The sequence below is a fragment of the Panicum hallii genome, chromosome 7, assembly GCF_002211085.1.
Source record: "Panicum hallii strain FIL2 chromosome 7, PHallii_v3.1, whole genome shotgun sequence".
In the NCBI taxonomy this organism is placed as follows: Eukaryota; Viridiplantae; Streptophyta; class Magnoliopsida; order Poales; family Poaceae; genus Panicum; species Panicum hallii.
In genome coordinates, this window is record NC_038048.1 from 39,354,500 (window position 1) to 39,372,069 (window position 17,570).

At 46.0% G+C, this 17,570-nt stretch overlaps 3 protein-coding genes across 6 annotated transcripts; all 3 read right to left on the minus strand.

Moving 5' to 3' along the window:
• Positions 1–1,710: 1,710 nt before the first annotated feature.
• On the minus strand, positions 1,711–6,090 carry LOC112901112 (actin-related protein 2/3 complex subunit 2B-like). Of its 3 annotated transcripts, none has more exons than XM_025969948.1 (7): positions 5,604–6,090; positions 5,200–5,266; positions 4,909–5,119; positions 4,667–4,812; positions 4,364–4,568; positions 4,040–4,243; positions 1,711–2,152 (listed from the first exon to the last, which is right to left on the minus strand). In XM_025969948.1, exons 1-7 carry the CDS (start codon positions 5,687–5,689, stop codon positions 1,896–1,898), a joined length of 1,176 nt encoding a protein of 391 aa, XP_025825733.1. In that variant the 5' UTR covers positions 5,690–6,090; the 3' UTR covers positions 1,711–1,895. The 3 variants fall into 3 exon arrangements, with proteins under 3 accessions (XP_025825733.1, XP_025825731.1, XP_025825734.1); XM_025969946.1 differs by having other exon boundaries at positions 4,364–4,595; XM_025969949.1 differs by lacking the exon at positions 1,711–2,152 and adding an exon at positions 3,362–3,936 and having other exon boundaries at positions 4,364–4,595.
• Positions 6,091–6,224: 134 nt separating this feature from the next.
• On the minus strand, positions 6,225–10,336 carry LOC112901111 (BRCA1-associated RING domain protein 1-like). 2 transcript variants are annotated; one of them, XM_025969945.1, is made up of 14 exons: positions 9,820–10,336; positions 9,494–9,547; positions 9,314–9,384; positions 9,122–9,229; positions 8,715–9,010; positions 8,507–8,612; positions 8,364–8,425; positions 8,148–8,248; positions 7,861–8,047; positions 7,655–7,743; positions 7,441–7,567; positions 7,195–7,360; positions 6,810–6,928; positions 6,225–6,713 (listed from the first exon to the last, which is right to left on the minus strand). In XM_025969945.1, exons 1-14 carry the CDS (start codon positions 9,897–9,899, stop codon positions 6,408–6,410), a joined length of 1,872 nt encoding a protein of 623 aa, XP_025825730.1. In that variant the 5' UTR covers positions 9,900–10,336; the 3' UTR covers positions 6,225–6,407. The 2 variants fall into 2 exon arrangements, with proteins under 2 accessions (XP_025825730.1, XP_025825729.1); XM_025969944.1 differs by having other exon boundaries at positions 8,364–8,612.
• A 3,197-nt stretch (positions 10,337–13,533) lies between these two features.
• On the minus strand, positions 13,534–14,897 carry LOC112900245. Its single transcript, XM_025969034.1, has one exon. The coding sequence runs from the start codon at positions 14,564–14,566 to the stop codon at positions 14,183–14,185; it is 384 nt and encodes a 127-aa protein (XP_025824819.1). The 5' UTR covers positions 14,567–14,897; the 3' UTR covers positions 13,534–14,182.
• Between the last annotated feature and the right edge of the window lie 2,673 nt (positions 14,898–17,570).

Sequence of the window (17,570 nt, forward strand, 5' to 3'; positions counted from 1 at the left end):
GATCTAAAAATATTTTTGTCTTGATATGTAGTATAGTACTAAGCATTTCATGGAGCTAAGCCTCTTGGGCCATCTATTACCTCGCAAACTGTCAAGTGCTCTCTGTATAACTTATTAAATTATAATACAATAAATACAAATTAGTCCTGTAATTCAGTTTTGAGGAGGTTAATTGAGGAGCTATCCTGCAAAAGAAAGTTGTGTTTGGGGTTCCCGAAAGTTTCTTCGCCTGTCTCCTTAAGAGGCTTTCGTAACTATATCTTTGAAAATTTAACAAAAGAAATGGGCATTTGTACTATATCTGGAAATTTAACAAACGGAGTGGGAGCAGAACAAGTGAGACAAGGAATCTGCGTGACATTGCGACCTTCGTGTATAGTGATTTGTTAGCGTTAAGTCATTGTTTGTTCGTTGGGTGCACACATTTTGCGTTGTGTGGGTTGCTTAATTGGTCGTCTATACTTGCATGTAAGCATTTATCTGTAGACTCTTTGGGCACAGCAGCACTTGTTTTACTTCAGATATCCATGTATCATGTTGACTCTTTAGGAGTTTTTTTTAAAAAAAAAAATCAGACTCTTTAGGCGTTGAGCCAGTTGAATGACGAAACAACGCCGCAAGTCATCGTTGCTACCTGGAAATAACAAAAGCGTCCCTGCATGTTTCTACTGTTCATGCATTAAATCTAAGATGCTGCTAAAATTTGGAACTCATTATGTTGATCCAATGTACACGGTGAACAAACGGCAACAGAAACTTCTTGGACTCTGAGGAAAACGTCTGTGTGTGAGTTACCCAGCTGTGATTGTTTCTTCGCAAGAATCTCAGTCCATGGTGTGGGATAAATGAAGCATTATTAGGAGACAAGTATGTGAAAAACATTGTGGAAACATGCGATTCATTGCCATCAGATCACATTTTGTAGTATTATTATTATATCAGTAGCACATGTGCACTTCATGCTTGCACAGTACTGTGACCACGCCGTACAAAATGTTCTTGCTTGATGGTGAACCCTCTGGTTGGAGAAGGCTTTCCGTCCCTATCACTCTGCTCGTGCCGTCGTCCCTTTCTCTAGTACGTAATGCGGTGGAGGAGAGAAACAAATGGATCAGGAGAACGATAGAAAAAATAAAACGAGCATCATGTTACCAAGAATTTCTGTACGCCTTCTGTTCAAAAAAAAGAATTTCTGTAAGCCAGACCTGAGGCCAAGGAGATGGTCAAGTCAAAGTGGTGGAACTTACGGCCTTAAAAAAATTTAGAGATAAAAAATCCAAAAGCTCTTTTAAACAACGAATAGCAGAGAAAATTGCTTTTGTGGTTACATCACAGTCTATTCTGATCTGCCAAAGGCCCAAAGCATGGACCAACGATACTGCACCCATCACACTGCCAGCGTGTCTGGATTCGGGAACTAATTTTTAATTCGAGTCACATCGAATATTTCGATACCAGACAGAGGGATTAAACATGAGCTAACTATAAAACTAATTGCATAAGCTGGTGCTAATTTACGAGATAAATCTATTAAGTCTAATTAATCAATCATTATCACATATTTACTGTAGCATAACATGGTCAAATCATGGACTACTTAAGTTTGATGGATTCGTCTCACGAATTAACCTTCATTCATGCAATTGGTTTTTTTAATTAGACTATATTTAATACTTCTAATTGATGTTCAAATATCTGATGTGACGGAACTTTAGTCAAAGAACCAAACAGCCCCTCTGAACTTCTGAAGGTAAGGTACATGTACAATAAATCAGCGCGGATGCAACAAATCGAATCTCGACGCGTATGTGCGTGTGCCGCTGCACTTCCCCATCGAGGCAGTCGTGGCCTTCTTATCTGAAGAAAATGTCGTGCTCGATCGCATGCGTCACGCTCTAGCCTTGCTCCCTAGATCTCACCGATGCGAGCTTGTGGTACCTGTGCTCCTTCTCCTTCGTGCGTGGCGGCACGGGGAGCCTGGGCACCGCGAAGCACCGACACTGCCGCCAGAGCCGGTCCAGGCCCTTCACCCTGATCCTCAGCCGCAGCCGCTTGACCTTGTTCAGGATGGCCCTGAAACCCTTCTGCAGCTTCGTGTTGGCCTTGGCGAAGCTGATCGGCCGTCTCTTGCTCCTCCTCTTCTTCAACACCGCTGCAAAATAGCCAAAGAAAATTATGGTGAAATGCGCCATTTTTCGGGGTTTTTTTCCCTCGAACACGCAGAAAGCTGCGTGTCTCTGCATTGATAGGAAGAAAAAGAGCTCGATTACATTCCTAATATTTTGGTTATTTTGGTTTTGAGAAGTAAGGTGGTCCATTGTCATCTCACTTGGATTAAGCCATCACCACATTATTCCTCATATGCATATAATTAGTATAAACTCACTGCCCCTTTTTTTCTCGTATCGACAGATTTGGCAATGAGGAAGCAGTCAGTAAGTAGATGCTGTGCTGTTCTGATGGCATGGACAGGCGTAGAAATTCTCTAGAAATTGGGCGGAAGCAGTCAGCCGCACACGCATGACGCATGTCCTCCTGGTCATGGGAGTGCTAGTTCCCAGCTGATTCTTTTCGAAAGAAAACCCATCTGATTTTTCACCTAGACCCTCCCATGCCCACGGTTTCGCACTCGTGGGCTCCCCGACGACGCCTTGCCCTTGCATACGTGTGCACGTGTATGGCACTATGGCTGTTCGTACGTACGGTCTCCTCAGACCGTGTACGAAACTACGTACGTCCACAAGACCACAAGTATTCAGGAGTCGGCCGTGCAGAGGCTATCTATACTTTCATCACCTAACAAGGGCCTTTCTGAAAAAAGAAACGCCTCGAGGCGTGACTCGCGAGTCAGCGCAGTTGGTTGGGAGGAAAGACGGAGGAGGAAGCCGCCGAGGCCGAGCGGCGGCCGGCGGCGGCGTGGCGTCGCGTCTCCGGCGGGCGGGGCACGGCAGACGGCACGGGGATTGGACCCATACGCGTCCGGCTGCCGGGCCCGCACGCCACGCTTGACCGACGAGCGTACGCCGCGTGGAGCCAGAGAAGAGCTGATGAATGATCCTCGGGCAGTTGGGCGTTGGTCCGTGGTGGTCACTGCATGGTGGGGCCAACAAAGGTTGAGTAGTACTGTAGTAGTAGCTTACCGCCCCGTCTGTTCAAGGCTTTCAGCTTTGGTCGATTTTGAAAGTTCGATTTTAAAAAATTTAAGAATCAGATAGCTTTCAGATTTGATAATCGAGAATCCAGCTAATTATGGATTCTCGATTCTTGATTCTAAATTTTAAGAATCATCTAACTTTTAAATTTTTCAAAATCGAACTTTTAAAACCAGCAATAAGCTAAAATAAATATGGCCTACACTGCAGGCCAGGGGTGGCAATGGATCCGCTCTCTTCACAATCAAACTTGGCTCTTAATATTTTTAAAGTCCGGCTCTTTTAGAATCCGGCCCTTAAATTATCTAAACTAAAAATTAAGATCTTTTACCACCCCTAACTACAGCACACAGATAGAGGGAGAGAGAGCGCTTTCAAACAAAATGAAATATCCCTTTTCTAAAAGAAAAATTTATATCAAAGCAAGAAGGAAACTGACAAATTTGGCCACCATGGTTCCACGATGCTGTGCCGTTCCATTTGATGTGGTCGGCACCTGCACGTTCGGAAAGGTTGCTGTTGTCCCTGCCATTCGAACCTTGTACGGTTCGAGGAGAGTAGCTTGCATCTGCAAACCTGCCTGCATGGTCCTAGGTTTCCAAGCAGCGACCATGCCATGCGGCCCTTTTCTCATTGGCATCTGGGACTTGTGCATCAATGCGCGGCGGATTAGTGCTACGTCGGTTGCCGTTGCTATTGGAGAGCACGCGCTCTTGGTAGTTGACTAGTTGAAACCCGCTAACCAACACGCCAGCAGCTTCTCGAGCAACGCGCGATCGACTGCCTGCTAAAAGGACTCGCAACAGCTGGTTTGTTCCAAGATTTTGGTGCCAATTTGCCTCTTCCTCCTAATAAGAAATGCTTTTTTTTTGGAGGAAGGGGGGTACCTTGCGATCTGGTCTTGTCGTGGTTCCCTCGTAGGCTCGCGTCCTGGATTACCTCCGTCAGGGCCTCCAGCCGCTGCCGCATCCGGCTCTGGATGTGGCTCCGGGTGCACTTGATGTGGTACTTGACGTAGGCCTGGAAGTTGAGCAGGATCCAGGCCGTCTTGGCGGCCCGCTTCTTCCCCCTCACGTGCCGCGAGAGAACGCCTGCGTGGGGGCCCAACAAGCATGAGACCAGGACCAATCAAGCCCACCACAACTACCACTTGGGAGGAGGAGGCGGCGCCGCCGACGGAACCGGCGGGGGGCGGGGCGTTCACGACGTACCGAAGGACACGAAGCCGCCGTTGGTGGTGAGGCGGTCCACGTGCTCGCCCCGCAGCTCCGGCGGCGGGATCGGCGACCAGCTGCACCTAGGCGCCCTCGCGAACGAGTTCCCGAGGTCCTGCAGCTCCTGGAAGAAGGAGGTCGCGATGGCCAGGTCGGTGTCGTCCCGGAAACGCATCGGGAAGATGGCGTGTATCTTCTCGGCCTGCAGGGGGTGAAGAAACACGATTTTCTGAAGATTTTTTTTAAAACGGGATGTTCTGAAGATTAATTTTTGTTTTTGCATTGCAAGGAAATAGATACAGTGTTGCTGACGAAGAAGGGCTCCCTTTGGCTGTACACGAGCTTCATCGTGCCGAACGGGCCGAGGCTCCCCAGCATGTCCCTGAGCTGCGAGCTCAGCACCACGGATTGCAGCAGCGACACCTGGTTGATGGCCTTCACGCGATCTATACAAAAAAAAAGGCTCCAAGAGCACGCAATGCAATTGATTGGAGTTCCTTGCCGCCAGAATAATTGGAAGAGGAGAGTTCAGTTGTTCGTACCTTTCGGTCGGGCGAGGCCGGAGAAGTTCAGCTTCAGCGTCAGGACGTACCCTTCTCTGGGCGGCTCGACGACCTCCGCAAACTTGTGGTACGCCTTCCTCGTCTCCTGCAGTGTGGCTTCCGGCAAGCCGGTGGAGGAGGGTGCAGCTTCGTGGGAAAGAGATGGCGTCGATATCGACAGGTACACGTTCTCAGGATCTGACGCTGAAGCCTGCAACGTTTTTGCAGATGCATGATCGTTTTCTCGCGTCTTCCATGTTTCTCATCGAAGGTGCTTGGAAACGGTATTACCTCCACATGGTACCGGATCGATCCAAACTCGAAGAAGGTGTGATCAACAGGCATTGGTCTTTCAGCACTGCAACAAAAAACCATGGAACAGTTTGTAATCGAGGATGATGTCTGGATGTATGTAGGAGCAGCACAACTCTAGCAGTGATGTTGTATCAAACTCGTGGAAGTCTTCTCAGAACAGCTAATTCCCTTTTGGATTGCGTTAGAAGGGCAGATAGTCAAGGTCCAGGGATTTTCAAGATTGTTCTGCGCCATGTTAAAATGTTACTGTATTTATACCTGTTCCAGTTCAATGCAGAATCATCATGGCTAGAAAGAACTACTCGGCTACCATCACAATTCACACATAAACTTTTGGTTTTTACAGTCAAGTTACAAGAAAGTAGCAAACTGCAACTCACCTCTGCATTCTCGTCAGGATTTCGACCAGCGCCCGTGATCCGCTGCTGAAGAACGCCATGGTGCTGGCACCATCAGCGCTTAGCATCCATGTGTGGCTCCTTAAAAAGATGAAATAAAGACAGAAAGGAGAAGGGAGAGGTACAAGTGTTGCTTTGATATCAGGATCATGGTTTGGTGGACGAAAAAACAAATTCAAGAAACATCAGGGAGAGGACACTGGTGACTGCATGACTGGTGAGACTATATTGTATGACGGGGACCTCTCCTGGCTGTTGCTGTTGAACTGCTTCTGAAGCAACCTCCTGAGCTCAGCCATCCCGTTTACTTTGTTTCCAATGCACTCCACAATCATTTCAGGCTTTTCTCCAGTTGCTGAAGCCGTGGATGACAAACTCCATAGCTGAACACCCACAAATTCTTGAACGGTGCCCAAGCGTTGGATCTGAAACAGGCAGAAAAGATTATATCCAGCTGGTGATCCTTTTTTCCTCCCTGATTCAAGAAGAAATTGGAGTAAACCCAACCCACCAAGTCCATCCTTTTTTGTTTGGAAAGATAAAACAGACCAACTGCAGCTATCAGTAGGTGAAACATGTGAAATGACATCATCGACAGTAACATTGACTGAGGTACTCAAGATTATTCAAATGGAATTGCACTCTCATGTTACAACATCAGAACTCTGAAGATATTTTGGATCAAAAAAACATGTCAATCACATCCTAATCTCCTTTTTTTAAAAGGGAAAAAAGGAAGAAGCAGAAACTACATTCCTATGTTTGAACCTAAGTACAGTGTCACAATCAACTGAGGATTGTGCAGGATGCAATAGAATCCAGAAGCCATGTATGAGGAATAGCTTTGCAGCCAACTGTGGCTGCCAATTCTTCAGCCTCAGCTTCTCTCTTCTTGATGACCTCATTAAGGGTGTCTAGATTGTTTCCTTGTGGCGGCTCTACACTGTAGAGAATCAAGGATGTAGTAGAAAGCTCACTCTTCTCCAAAATCGAACCCCCTGCTGCAGCAATCAAATCTTCAAGGTTAATCTTGTATGCTGGCATGAAATGGCCACTGAAATAGAAGGTCAACCCAGCAAACAGACTTGGTGCCTACAGAACAAGAAATATATGCAGTCAGTATACCAACAAGATTGTCACTATGTAGTCATAATTTAGCTTATTTACTCCCAGAATTTATTTGCAAACCTGTTGCATCGCTCGAAGCCTTCCTGTGCGAGGGCCATCGAAAGAGCCATGAACATCACACCTGACCTCATAGGGCTCTTCTGGGATTGGTTCTCTAGCCTCAATACAGGCCTTCAGCCCTAATTACCACATGCAAATTTGCATAAGAATAACTTCCTTAAAAACAGGGCAATTTAAGCATAAGCAAAAAAAATATATGCAACCAAATTACTAAGTGATGATATACTAAGTTCAAGCTATCAAGTACCACACCACTAGGTGACAGCACTTGGTCAAAACAATCATGTCTAACTTGCCATGGCCCCAAAATCACAATGGACCGAAAAAAAACATAATTCAGTTAGCCACAAGTATATTTACTGATCTTCAGAGCAAATGCACTCACAATTTACATTGAGAACCCATTTCCCAGCTAAAATAGCCATGAGAACTTTGAGTGTCCTAGCACATGCCCCACGTTCATCAGTACTAGCAATCACATGAGTCACATTCGAGCTCCAACTGTTAGTTACTGTGATGCCAGTTCGATGCTCAAATTGATCCAAGATTTCCTGAAGTTATGAATATTTCAGGGCATATTACATATTTGAATAAGTTATGAAGTAACCCAGAACATAGAAAAAACAATTACCCTCTCACGGGAACTGAGGGCAGATCCACATATCACCCATTCACTAGTCATAACAGGTGGGGCAGTCCAAAGTTCATCACTTTGCATTGGAGAAGGTGAATTCAGATCATCAATATCAGATGATGGTCTGGGGAATCAAAAGAAAAAAAAGGGTCATCAAAAGACACAATCAGGTATAGCAAAATGCAGAGAATAACAGGCACAATGGACATACTGCTGTAGCTGGGCCTTCTTTTTTGACTTCGATCTCTCACAGGGTAACTTTTTTGAAGAATGAGTAGAACACAGCATAACAAAGTTTTCCTGGAGCAATTCACATTTGTTCAGTGAGAGAATTGACTCAATAGTTTACCAGAGAAAAGGGAAAGCATTTTCACTAAATACATGATGGACAATGTAGATTTAAGTAACAAGACTTACTTCATCCCATCTGCAGCCTTTGATCCTGTGTGCACATGGGACATGAAAGCTCTTGCGGCAGCTCTTCACAAGGCAGCCAAGTGCTGCACCTTTCAAGCCACAAACACTACACTTGATCTTAGAAGCACGGGCCAACTCAGGCTCCAAGTTGTTTGCAATATCACCAGTGAAGAATGCTTGAGGAGCCCTGTATTGGTACCATAAATTAGTACATTAAATAATTTATATTTAAGAGCCCTGTGTGTGTTCGTTCAGAAATATTATCATGAAAGTTGCCAAGAACATACCATTCAATGCATTTCTCATGGACATGCTGAACATTTGATTTCCAAGCTTGGTCAGCCTGTAATGGCTCCCCATGTAGATAATGTGACAAAGGGCCAGTACACTGTAAGTTACAATTTACATTAGATTATTCAAGTTTACAAGAAATCAGCAGCAGGTCATATACTAATTACTATTGGACAAGGATTAACTCTTGTTTAAAGTTCTGCAAGACCGACCTCAGTGACTTGGGAAGAATGACAAAATTCACATTTCCAAGCACTGGCCATGGTTGTTTGTCCTGTATTCATGTTCAAAATCACATTAGTATTTTGCATTTCCAAAGATTTGGAAAGGAGATCAGATAGGAAACAGCTCTTACTTTGAACCTGATCATTTGATTTTTGCTTCTTCAATTCTCTGGTATGGTCATCCATTACATTTGCCTCTCTTTTCAGTGCAGTTTGAAGAGGTGATCTGATTGTTATCTGACAGAATAGCTAACATTTAAGAGTGAAGCTACAGAGAATATATTTCTAAACAACTTTTCAAAAGAAAAAATAGATTGCCAAGATAGAATAGAATTTTACCAGTTCTCCTTCAAGATCATTGCTGTCACAATCCAAATCCCCAGGGCCATCAGAAGATTGTGACCCAGAATGTCCCTTTTGTACAAGGACAGTTGGTGCAACATCTGCATCAGCAGCTTTGTTCTCAAATGCAAGATCTCTTGGTTGAACACCATCCATGCTCCCAAACGCAGGTCCAGTCGATTGGTTATATACTAACTTTGAAGCCACGGGGTTGTAAGATTTCATGTGGTCAGATTTCTCTACCCCACTTCTATTCCCTGATTCTGGTGTTCCATGGGATGCTGTCTTTGCAGCTGAACAAAGAGAAGATTTTGACCCACCAATCAGCTTTTACTCAGGCATCCCACTAATTAACAATGCCTAGAATTCATATTCTGCGAACACGGAATGGAAGAAGAATGTACCAGGAATGTGAACTTGAGCATCCTGTTCCTGAACCATGGTGCTGACTGTAGAGCTGAGGCTCCTGTGAATGCCCACTATCGCCTCAAGGTGAGAAGCTGGCCTTAAATCTGCACAAAAAAATAATACTGAGATCAAATAAAGAACAGAGGCCCTCAATCAGAACTCAAACAATTCAGAGAGCCGTGATGTACCTTGAGAATGATATGCCGATTTGCAAATGGCACAGCTATAACCATTCGAAGTCCGTGTGAGAGCACAGTTGCTGGAAGAATCCGACAAAAATCGTCAGTCGCCACAACTCACAACTCGCAAGGCAAGATGAGTAGAGGGTGACGAGCATCAGTTGGTTGAGAAGTCTGAAAAAAGAGTACCTGCAGGATGTGTGGTAGCACGGTAGCATTGTAGGCGCGCTGAGCAACTTCAGGCTGCCAAACAAAGGTTTTTTCGTATCAAACGACCGAGAAGTTCATTATACAAATCCAGAAAGGATTGAGGCACATCGTTTTGCCCGGATCTAGCGCTAGCAAACCTTAGGCCTAGTGAGATCTTGAACGATAAAAATGACACCTTTAGCATTCAGCACAGGCAAAAAAAGAAAACAAATCATCCTAGTGCTATCTTTCGTTCGTTTGTGATGAAGCCGCATCTAGACCAAAAGCAAAGGAAACGACAAGAAGCAAGGAACGGATTGACCCACCAGACGGGGCAGGTGAGCTCCAGTTCCATCTTCTGCAGGTTGAGCACCAGCGGGTTCAGGAACCTCCTCAGGCTCTCCATCTTCTCCGGCCACGAGAGACGAGATCACCAAGCCTCTCCCTCCGAAATCGCCCTCGAGAAGGGCTGTGGCCGTAGAGGGAGAGGGAGCCGGCGGAGGGCGAGAGACAGTTGCGGTGCCGAGAGACTTGAAAGCTTGAGCCTGGGGCGCGGGGCTCTGGCGCCAGGTAAATACGCGGGGAGAGGGCGGCCAATCGGGGTCCCGGGACTGGAGTGAGTGGCGCGCAGGCGGCCGGTGGAAATGTTTGGGGAGCGCGTGGAGGCGGCGGCGGAAAATGTTTGGGCGGGGGGGCGCGTCGCCGCGGTCTGAACCGGACGCCATCCGCGCGGGAGGCGGGAGATTTTCGGGCGGCGGGGGAGGGGGGTTTGCCCATTTTGACCGGGGGGAACTGGCCGTTTCGAGCGCCCCGCGCGCGCGCGTCGCGCGAGGGCAGGCGGCAGGCGGCCCGCGCGTCCCGGCGGCTCGGCCGGCCGCTTTCGGGAGACGAGGCGGGGCGGGCTGGGCTGGGTTGGGTGGCGTAGGGATGCCGGGTTGTTGGACCGGACCGTGTGCGCCCGGGCCTCCTGGACGGCCTGCAAAGTAGAAGGCCGGGGGGCAGTTGAAGAGGTCTCTGAGCCCACTTTTGACCCCGCCGCGTTCGTGGTGCGATGCGGCTCCGCCCTTGGGGACGTTGAGAAAGCAAAAATCAGATCGGGAAAACGAGAAAAATCCCAAATCGATTTGACAAGAGGTATCAAATCAAGTAGGAAAAAGTTTCGAGATCGGGAAAAAGTTCGAGATGAGAAAATTAGTGTTTCCAACCAAAAATTTTAAGTAAGGGATCGAGTTTCGTGTAATAAAATGTGTCGGTGCCAAACTGCCAGCATGCGGCGACACCCAAGCCCTAGTTCCTTTGTGTTTGGTGGACGTGTGCCATGTGGGCAAAGCGTGAAGCAAAATAGAGGGGAGACCAATTTACTTCTGGATGGCCGCTTGCTCCTTGTTTCTTAATCTAACATTCTGGATGATAGACTGAGGCTATGTGCTTTAAGTTTGAATTAGCTAGACACTTAGATTTGGATGGACCGTGGCACATGAGATCTTCAAAACTCTATACGCAGCTCCACCACCGTGCCCGTGTGGATGGAGGATGAGGGATGGAGCCAACCAAACAGGAGAAATGAAGAGTGAGATACATTTTCGAGATGTGGGATTCTATATTAATAAATAAAAGGTTCAGTAAAAAATTGGGTAATCAAACATGTGCAAACTAAAAAAAACTTTACATATAAAGAAAAAGAAAGCGAAATAAGAGAAAACCAAGGTTGAATTATGCTCTTAGGCATGACCTCCTTCAATTAATATGGAACCCAATCCATGCCTCCTCCATGGCTTCTTTTTTAGCTAGGACTGGTGTCCCTCTTCTTTCCCGACAATTAGCAGCGTGAGGACGCAATACTAGAGGGAAGTGGTAAGGGGGAGGTGAGCTTCGGCGGGCTGTAGGGAGACAGACAGGCAACAAATGGGGAAGATAATTAAATGAAAGAGATGGAGAGGGGTGGGAGGTAATTATGCTAAAGTCCCGTTTGGAATCTGGAATTAAATTTCATTCTAATAATTATAATTTAAATATAAATCTATTAAATTAATATAATTATATAAGAATATATTTCTATATTATTATTAGCCATATGAGGGAGATATTTATGTGCTATATTTCTAACATAGAGAAGTGAGCCGAAGAGTGTGTTCAGAATTAATTTCCATCTCTCATCCTATGAATTTAGAATAGACTTATATGTAAAATTTGGAAAGTGGTTGGAAAGTGGTGGGATGTCAAATTCTAAGTCAAATAGTCTAGTTTATCAAGTAGATTTTAATTCCTCCAAAACAAGAGGATCCAAACAGCGGCCCTTAAGAGAATTCCATATTATTAAATAAGAAAAATAAGTCGGATTTTATCAAGCGTGACCAAATAAATCTTACAAGCATGCGCAAAAATAATTCACGACTCATGGGATAGCATGAGGGAGTCCTTATATTTTTGTTTGCATTGCCTTTGCCTTTGTAGGGTGTGGTTGGTGTATTTTGGGGTGCGCATGGCTAATCGATCCGTTGGCTTCCGCTAGGAAACTGGATATTATAACATAGTTTACTGACAGCCTGATATCCATCTCATAACGCTCATCAATTTAGTCTTCGCGCTCCTGTTTAGTTCCCACCCCGTAAACGCAAAAGACCTGTAAACGCAGAATTTTTGAAGGAATTTTGCTAATTTGAAATACTAAATGAAGTCTATTTATAAAACTTTTTGCATGGATGGGCTGTAAATCGCGAGACGAATCTAATGAACCTACTTAATCCATGATTTTGCAACAGTGATGCTACAGTAACCATCCGCTAATTATTGCTTAATCATAGATTAATTAGTATCATTAGATTCGTCTCGCGATTTACAACCCATCCATGCAAAAAGTTTTGTAAATAGACTTCATTTAGTACTTCATATTGATAAGATTCCTTTGCGCAAATTTTTTTTGCGTTTACACCCGCCGAACGCCTCTACTTTCCCCGTCTCCTGCACAATGCTCTGGCTCTGCAACCTCCCGAGGGATACTGCCACTCCATGGTTGGAGACAACCCAAACATCGCTTGCCACCACGCTACTCGATTGCACACCAGATGAATCAGTATTTGGGATGAGTACGTAAACTCAAGGTGACAAGGTTCCTGTCTGACACTCTGACCATACCTTTTCCACCTCCCTAGAGCTCTACCACTTCTCTCCTTTGCCTCTGTTACCATTTCTCTCTCTCTATCTACAGTTGGCTGTCCATCTTGTCCCTTCACGAGCCATTGACCCACACTATTGAGCGATGATGAATGAAAAGATAGAGTAGATCAGCAGAGGCCCCATCCAGTTAGGACAGCATGAAATGGACCAGGTTGGTACAGGAATCAAATCACTTGGGGGCATTATACTACCACCAATCAAACAGTGGCAACCGCAACGTCCAACTAATAAGCTCCCTCTCGGGAGGAAGATGGGAGCTGACCTACCCCTCTAATTGCCCCTAATAAAGAAATTGGGAAAAGGCCTCAACCAGGATGTCCCACAAGTCGTCAATAAAATTCCAGGTCTGCCTGTATCATCAACCATCTTATATTTCTTTCTCTTAACGAACCACGTGCTTACTCACGTTCCGCAAAAGAAAAATCTCTTAAACAGTTTTTTAGAAAAAAAAACAAGCTGAAGGCGTGCAGTGTGCTTAGGGAATGCATAATCTCATCGACCATATCGACCTAGGCTATCTATGTATCACCGGTACGTGATACGGGTACGGCGATACGTGGGATTGAAAAATGACACAGTGATAGTACAGAGAGAGTATCAGAGTATCGAAATATCGGATACGCAAGCATCGGATGTGCCTACGGCTGGGTTAGTGAAGTACCGGTGATTCATAGTAGGCTATTCAAGTGGTTACATCAGCCATGAAAAATAACCTTGCCTTCCTGGTAACGGAGGGGCCAGCTAGCTGTTCTTTCCTTTCTTCCGAATTCCTATCCTTCCTAGCAAAAAAAAAAAGGAAGAAGAATTCCGTTCCCCTGCACGCAAGAGGCATCTAAATTCTAAAGAATGGTGTTTCCTTATCAAAAGAAAAAAAACAACAACGGTGTTTCAAGCTGGTGTTCTTCCATATAAGAAACCCACAGGCCACAGCCCCACGCCAACCACTACACCACGCCAGCCAGAGCCTTTGCCACTCCACCGATGCAACGACACGCACGCAATGTTCGTCGCCCTGCCTGCCGGTGCCGGCTGCCGCCGCAGCACCGTTTTCGCCATGCGAGTATGCATGTGAGCTTATCAGCTCTTGGCTGTGGCTGTGCTCATCAGTAGAGAGAGCAACAGGCTACAGTGAGAACACACGAGATGGGAGCTCGTCAAGCCATCCGACACACACGACTTCATGCAGAGAGACAGGGGATGGATACATGGGGATACATGACACTACAACAAATTTAAAACAGTATGTAATGTAACGATGCGTCGAATAAAATCTAGTACAAGGCTGATGCTTTCATCGATCTCGCTAGATCTAGAGAATCTAACATAAGTGAAAAAAAAAGGGGAGCAGAGCACACAGCAGAGGAGGCGGGAATGGCGAAACCACTTGATGATGTTTCCAGCAGGCAAGAATCGGGTCCGGTTCTCTTGCAGCAGCAGGCCGGAACAAAAGCCTCGCGGGTCGCCGTCGATCGGCGGCTCCCGGCCAATGGCGCTGCGCCACCTGTCCGCCGGTCAGTCCTTAATCTGCAGCCAGCGGCCGAGCTGCGCCGGGTTAACGACGCCGGGGATGTGGGCCCCGCTGGTCATCAGCAGCCAGGACACCTCGGCGTACCTCCTCTTCGGGTCCGGCTCGGCTCGCGCCGCCGGAGCGGGTCTCGCGTGGCTCGGCTCGATCCGTCGCCCCAGCAGCGTGCCGTGGGCGAGGAACTCATGGGCCAGGTGGCCGGCCAGCAGCTTGTTGCCGCCGGCGGGGCCAGCCAGAGCCGGCTTCCCCGGCTCGGCTTTAGCCGGCACGGGGGCCTGCGCCTGCGCCTGCGCGGCCTGCAGCTCGCGCTCGCGCTCCTTGCGCTTGCCGAGAGCGACACGCGCCGCCTCCAGCTTCTCGCTGAGCGACATATCGACGGCTCTGCTTTGTCCCTCGCCACGTCAGCGGGGCCCCGAGCCGTCGAAAAGAAAAGAAAGACGGAGAGAAAGAGAGTTTTCTTTTCTCTCTCTCCCTCTCTCTTCTGGCTGCGGACGAAGGAAAAAAAAAAGGGAAAAGGGCAAACCAAAACAAGGGGAGGCAGATGGTCTCGGGCAAAAAAAAAACAGATAAAGAGAAAGGCAGGCGGTGGGGCCCACAGGGGGCAGGACCGTAAATGCACAGGGCAAAGATCAAGAACAGAGGAGGAAAACGGTGGGCGAGAGGAAAGAAAGGGCGGGGGGTGGAGGCGGAAAAAATTTCAGGTTAAAAGAGCAGGAGGAGGTATGAGGAGGGGGGCAGGCTCTTATTTATATTGGAGGGCCTTCGAGAGATCTCTCGGATTCCGCTCTAATCACGAAATTGCCACCACGGTTCCGCGAGGGGGAAGCCCGGTAGGAGGGCAGAATCGTGGTTGTTGGAAAACTGGGGAGGGTAGTGTGGTCATCTGTTCAGGCGGGAGGGATGGCGCGCTAGGGAAACTCCGAGGGGGCGTGTACGCGCGGGTCATGGACGTGAGCCCCGCCCGGGACCACGGCTCAGTGGAACGCAGGTGGGGAGTTTTGGTGTGGGTGTCTGAGCTCCAGGTGTCTGGTGCTTTGGACCCAGACAGGCATATCTAGGAAGGCACAGCACTACCCTGCTTCCCTTTCCTCCTTTCGATCGATGATAATGCTTCCTTTTTTCTGTTTTCAAAAAAATTCCGAGAAGATATGAACAAATTAAAAATCACGCAGTTGGTAGTGTCAAGCCTATGTACAAAACGAACTCTGGTTTGTAACAGCTTTCCTTTCACGCTGGATTAGTGGCTTCGTTGCAGCTTCAAATCCAGTCACAGAGACGTCAAGAAAAAGGGGAAGATCCCAAATTTTTACACAGCTGGTAGGGGGAAATATGGTTTGTCCCATCCTTTTTTTCGAAAAAAAAGTTGAGTCTGCCTCTGTTTTGAAATTGCATGTGCTTCCCTCCAGATGTTGGCAAACGGCAAGAGAGCTCCAAGCGAATTGGTTAGTTTTTTAATCGGAGTTGGTTAGGGTTAGACCTAGCTTTTGTCACAAATACAATCAACCAAGAGGGTGAAGCGCGCACTGCGCAGTTTGGACAACACGTAAGAGAGAATGCGAAAGATTTTCTTGTTTTTTATATATTTTGGAGCATTAGTATTTTTTAGACGAATTCAGGACTAAAATCATGGACGCATGGTTGGCCCAAATCGATTTGGGCCTTTGTACAGCTGCAGATTCTCTCTGGTTTAGAAAGAATATATTACTGGCCCACTCCAACGTTGTCTCTTTTTTATTGAAAACTAAAAAGAATTGTCCAAAAATAATAAAAAATGTATAATAAAACGTAACCGAAGGAAGCTCAGACGTGGATGTTGAAACTTGTCAGGGCGAGTATATTGAAGCTGTCTAATAACCGGTCTAATAGTTGGTCTCGTTGGTCTCGTGCAATGACACGTCATGTTAAGATGCGGTAATTTGCTGTTTTCGTTGTTTTGTGGTAGTATCATAGCATTTAATTTACGGGATGAAAAAAGAAAATACTATAAGTAGCGTGACAACGACAACTTGTACAATAGTAAAATAAAAGTAAGCAATCTTATAGTTCTTAATTTTAACTTATGAGATGGTTATTTCACGAAATAACCATCGCGTTCTCTCTCCTGCCCCTCTCTCCTCCACATCATAAGAAGTTCTAACTAAAACTGTACGAGACAACTTATAACATCGCTGACGTGTAGCAATATATTTACTCTTAATAAAAAATATAAAAAACAAATCAATAGTAGTAACTATGTACCTTACATGAGGGAACCTAATTTTACACTAACAACTTGGTGAGACGCAAAGCAAAAAGCTTGTTTTGTGCGTGAGGTGGTGCCTTCATCTCTCATTATCTTTTTAATTATACAGTACAACTCAGTCACTTACAACGCACGCACACTCATTCCTATAAACATATCTACGCAAACTCTACGCCTACGAGCATCTTCGAAGACTGAGGCGGCAAATTCCCAAGATTGATAAAGTCACCACTGTCATCTCGCTGTCGACGGGAATATCGCCCACCACTAAAAGCATAATAATATTAAATCCTAAAAAAATTCGTTGTCACGAGAAGTCGAACCCAGAATGTGATATGGTACTAGGCTACACGTCCTTTCGCTTCATCTCTCGTCATTCAATTGAACTACCCCTTTAATTGGTGTGTATATAATTGATTATGTTTGGAAAGATAAGCAATGGTAATAAAAATAATTATAAAATTACTTAGGATCGACCTGAGCATTTTTGACCTAGTACGACCCTGTGGGGTTTTGACGCACCACTTCTTCTATAGGACCGAGCTTGGTCCGAGTAATACGTGCCCAAAAAATTGATCGGCATGAGCTCAATCCAACAATTTAATTTAATTATTTTAAAACCAAAATGTAATGGGAAAGTCCGGGCCTGACCTGGAAATCAAGCCCGAGTGCGACCATAGGTTGGATGTGGGTGTGAACTTTTGACATGAAACAACCACGACTTTTTGAAGCCTAACCTCGTCGAAAAGAACTTATATCCACATAGAATGACAATTTTAGATTTTTAAGAGCACGATCGTCAAGCATAATTGCATGCCCGTGAAATACAATCGGGTCCATGGACTGCGTAAGGGGAGCCTGGGTGGCTAGCTGCTCCAACTTTGAAGTAAGCAGCCCGAGTTCGAATCCTGTCGGACGTACTTTCGCCGGATACTTTCGCCGGATAGAATAGAGGGCGGGCCGATTAGGGATAGAGTACCCTGGTGCTAAACATCCAAATGACAAATAATTGCCTTGTTAAGTCCGCATTTGGACATGAGCATGCAATTGGGTGGGAAATACAAGCATATTATTTTGCCAAGGTTAGCACACTTAATTATCAAATAATTTGCATCACAAACGCTGAAACGCAT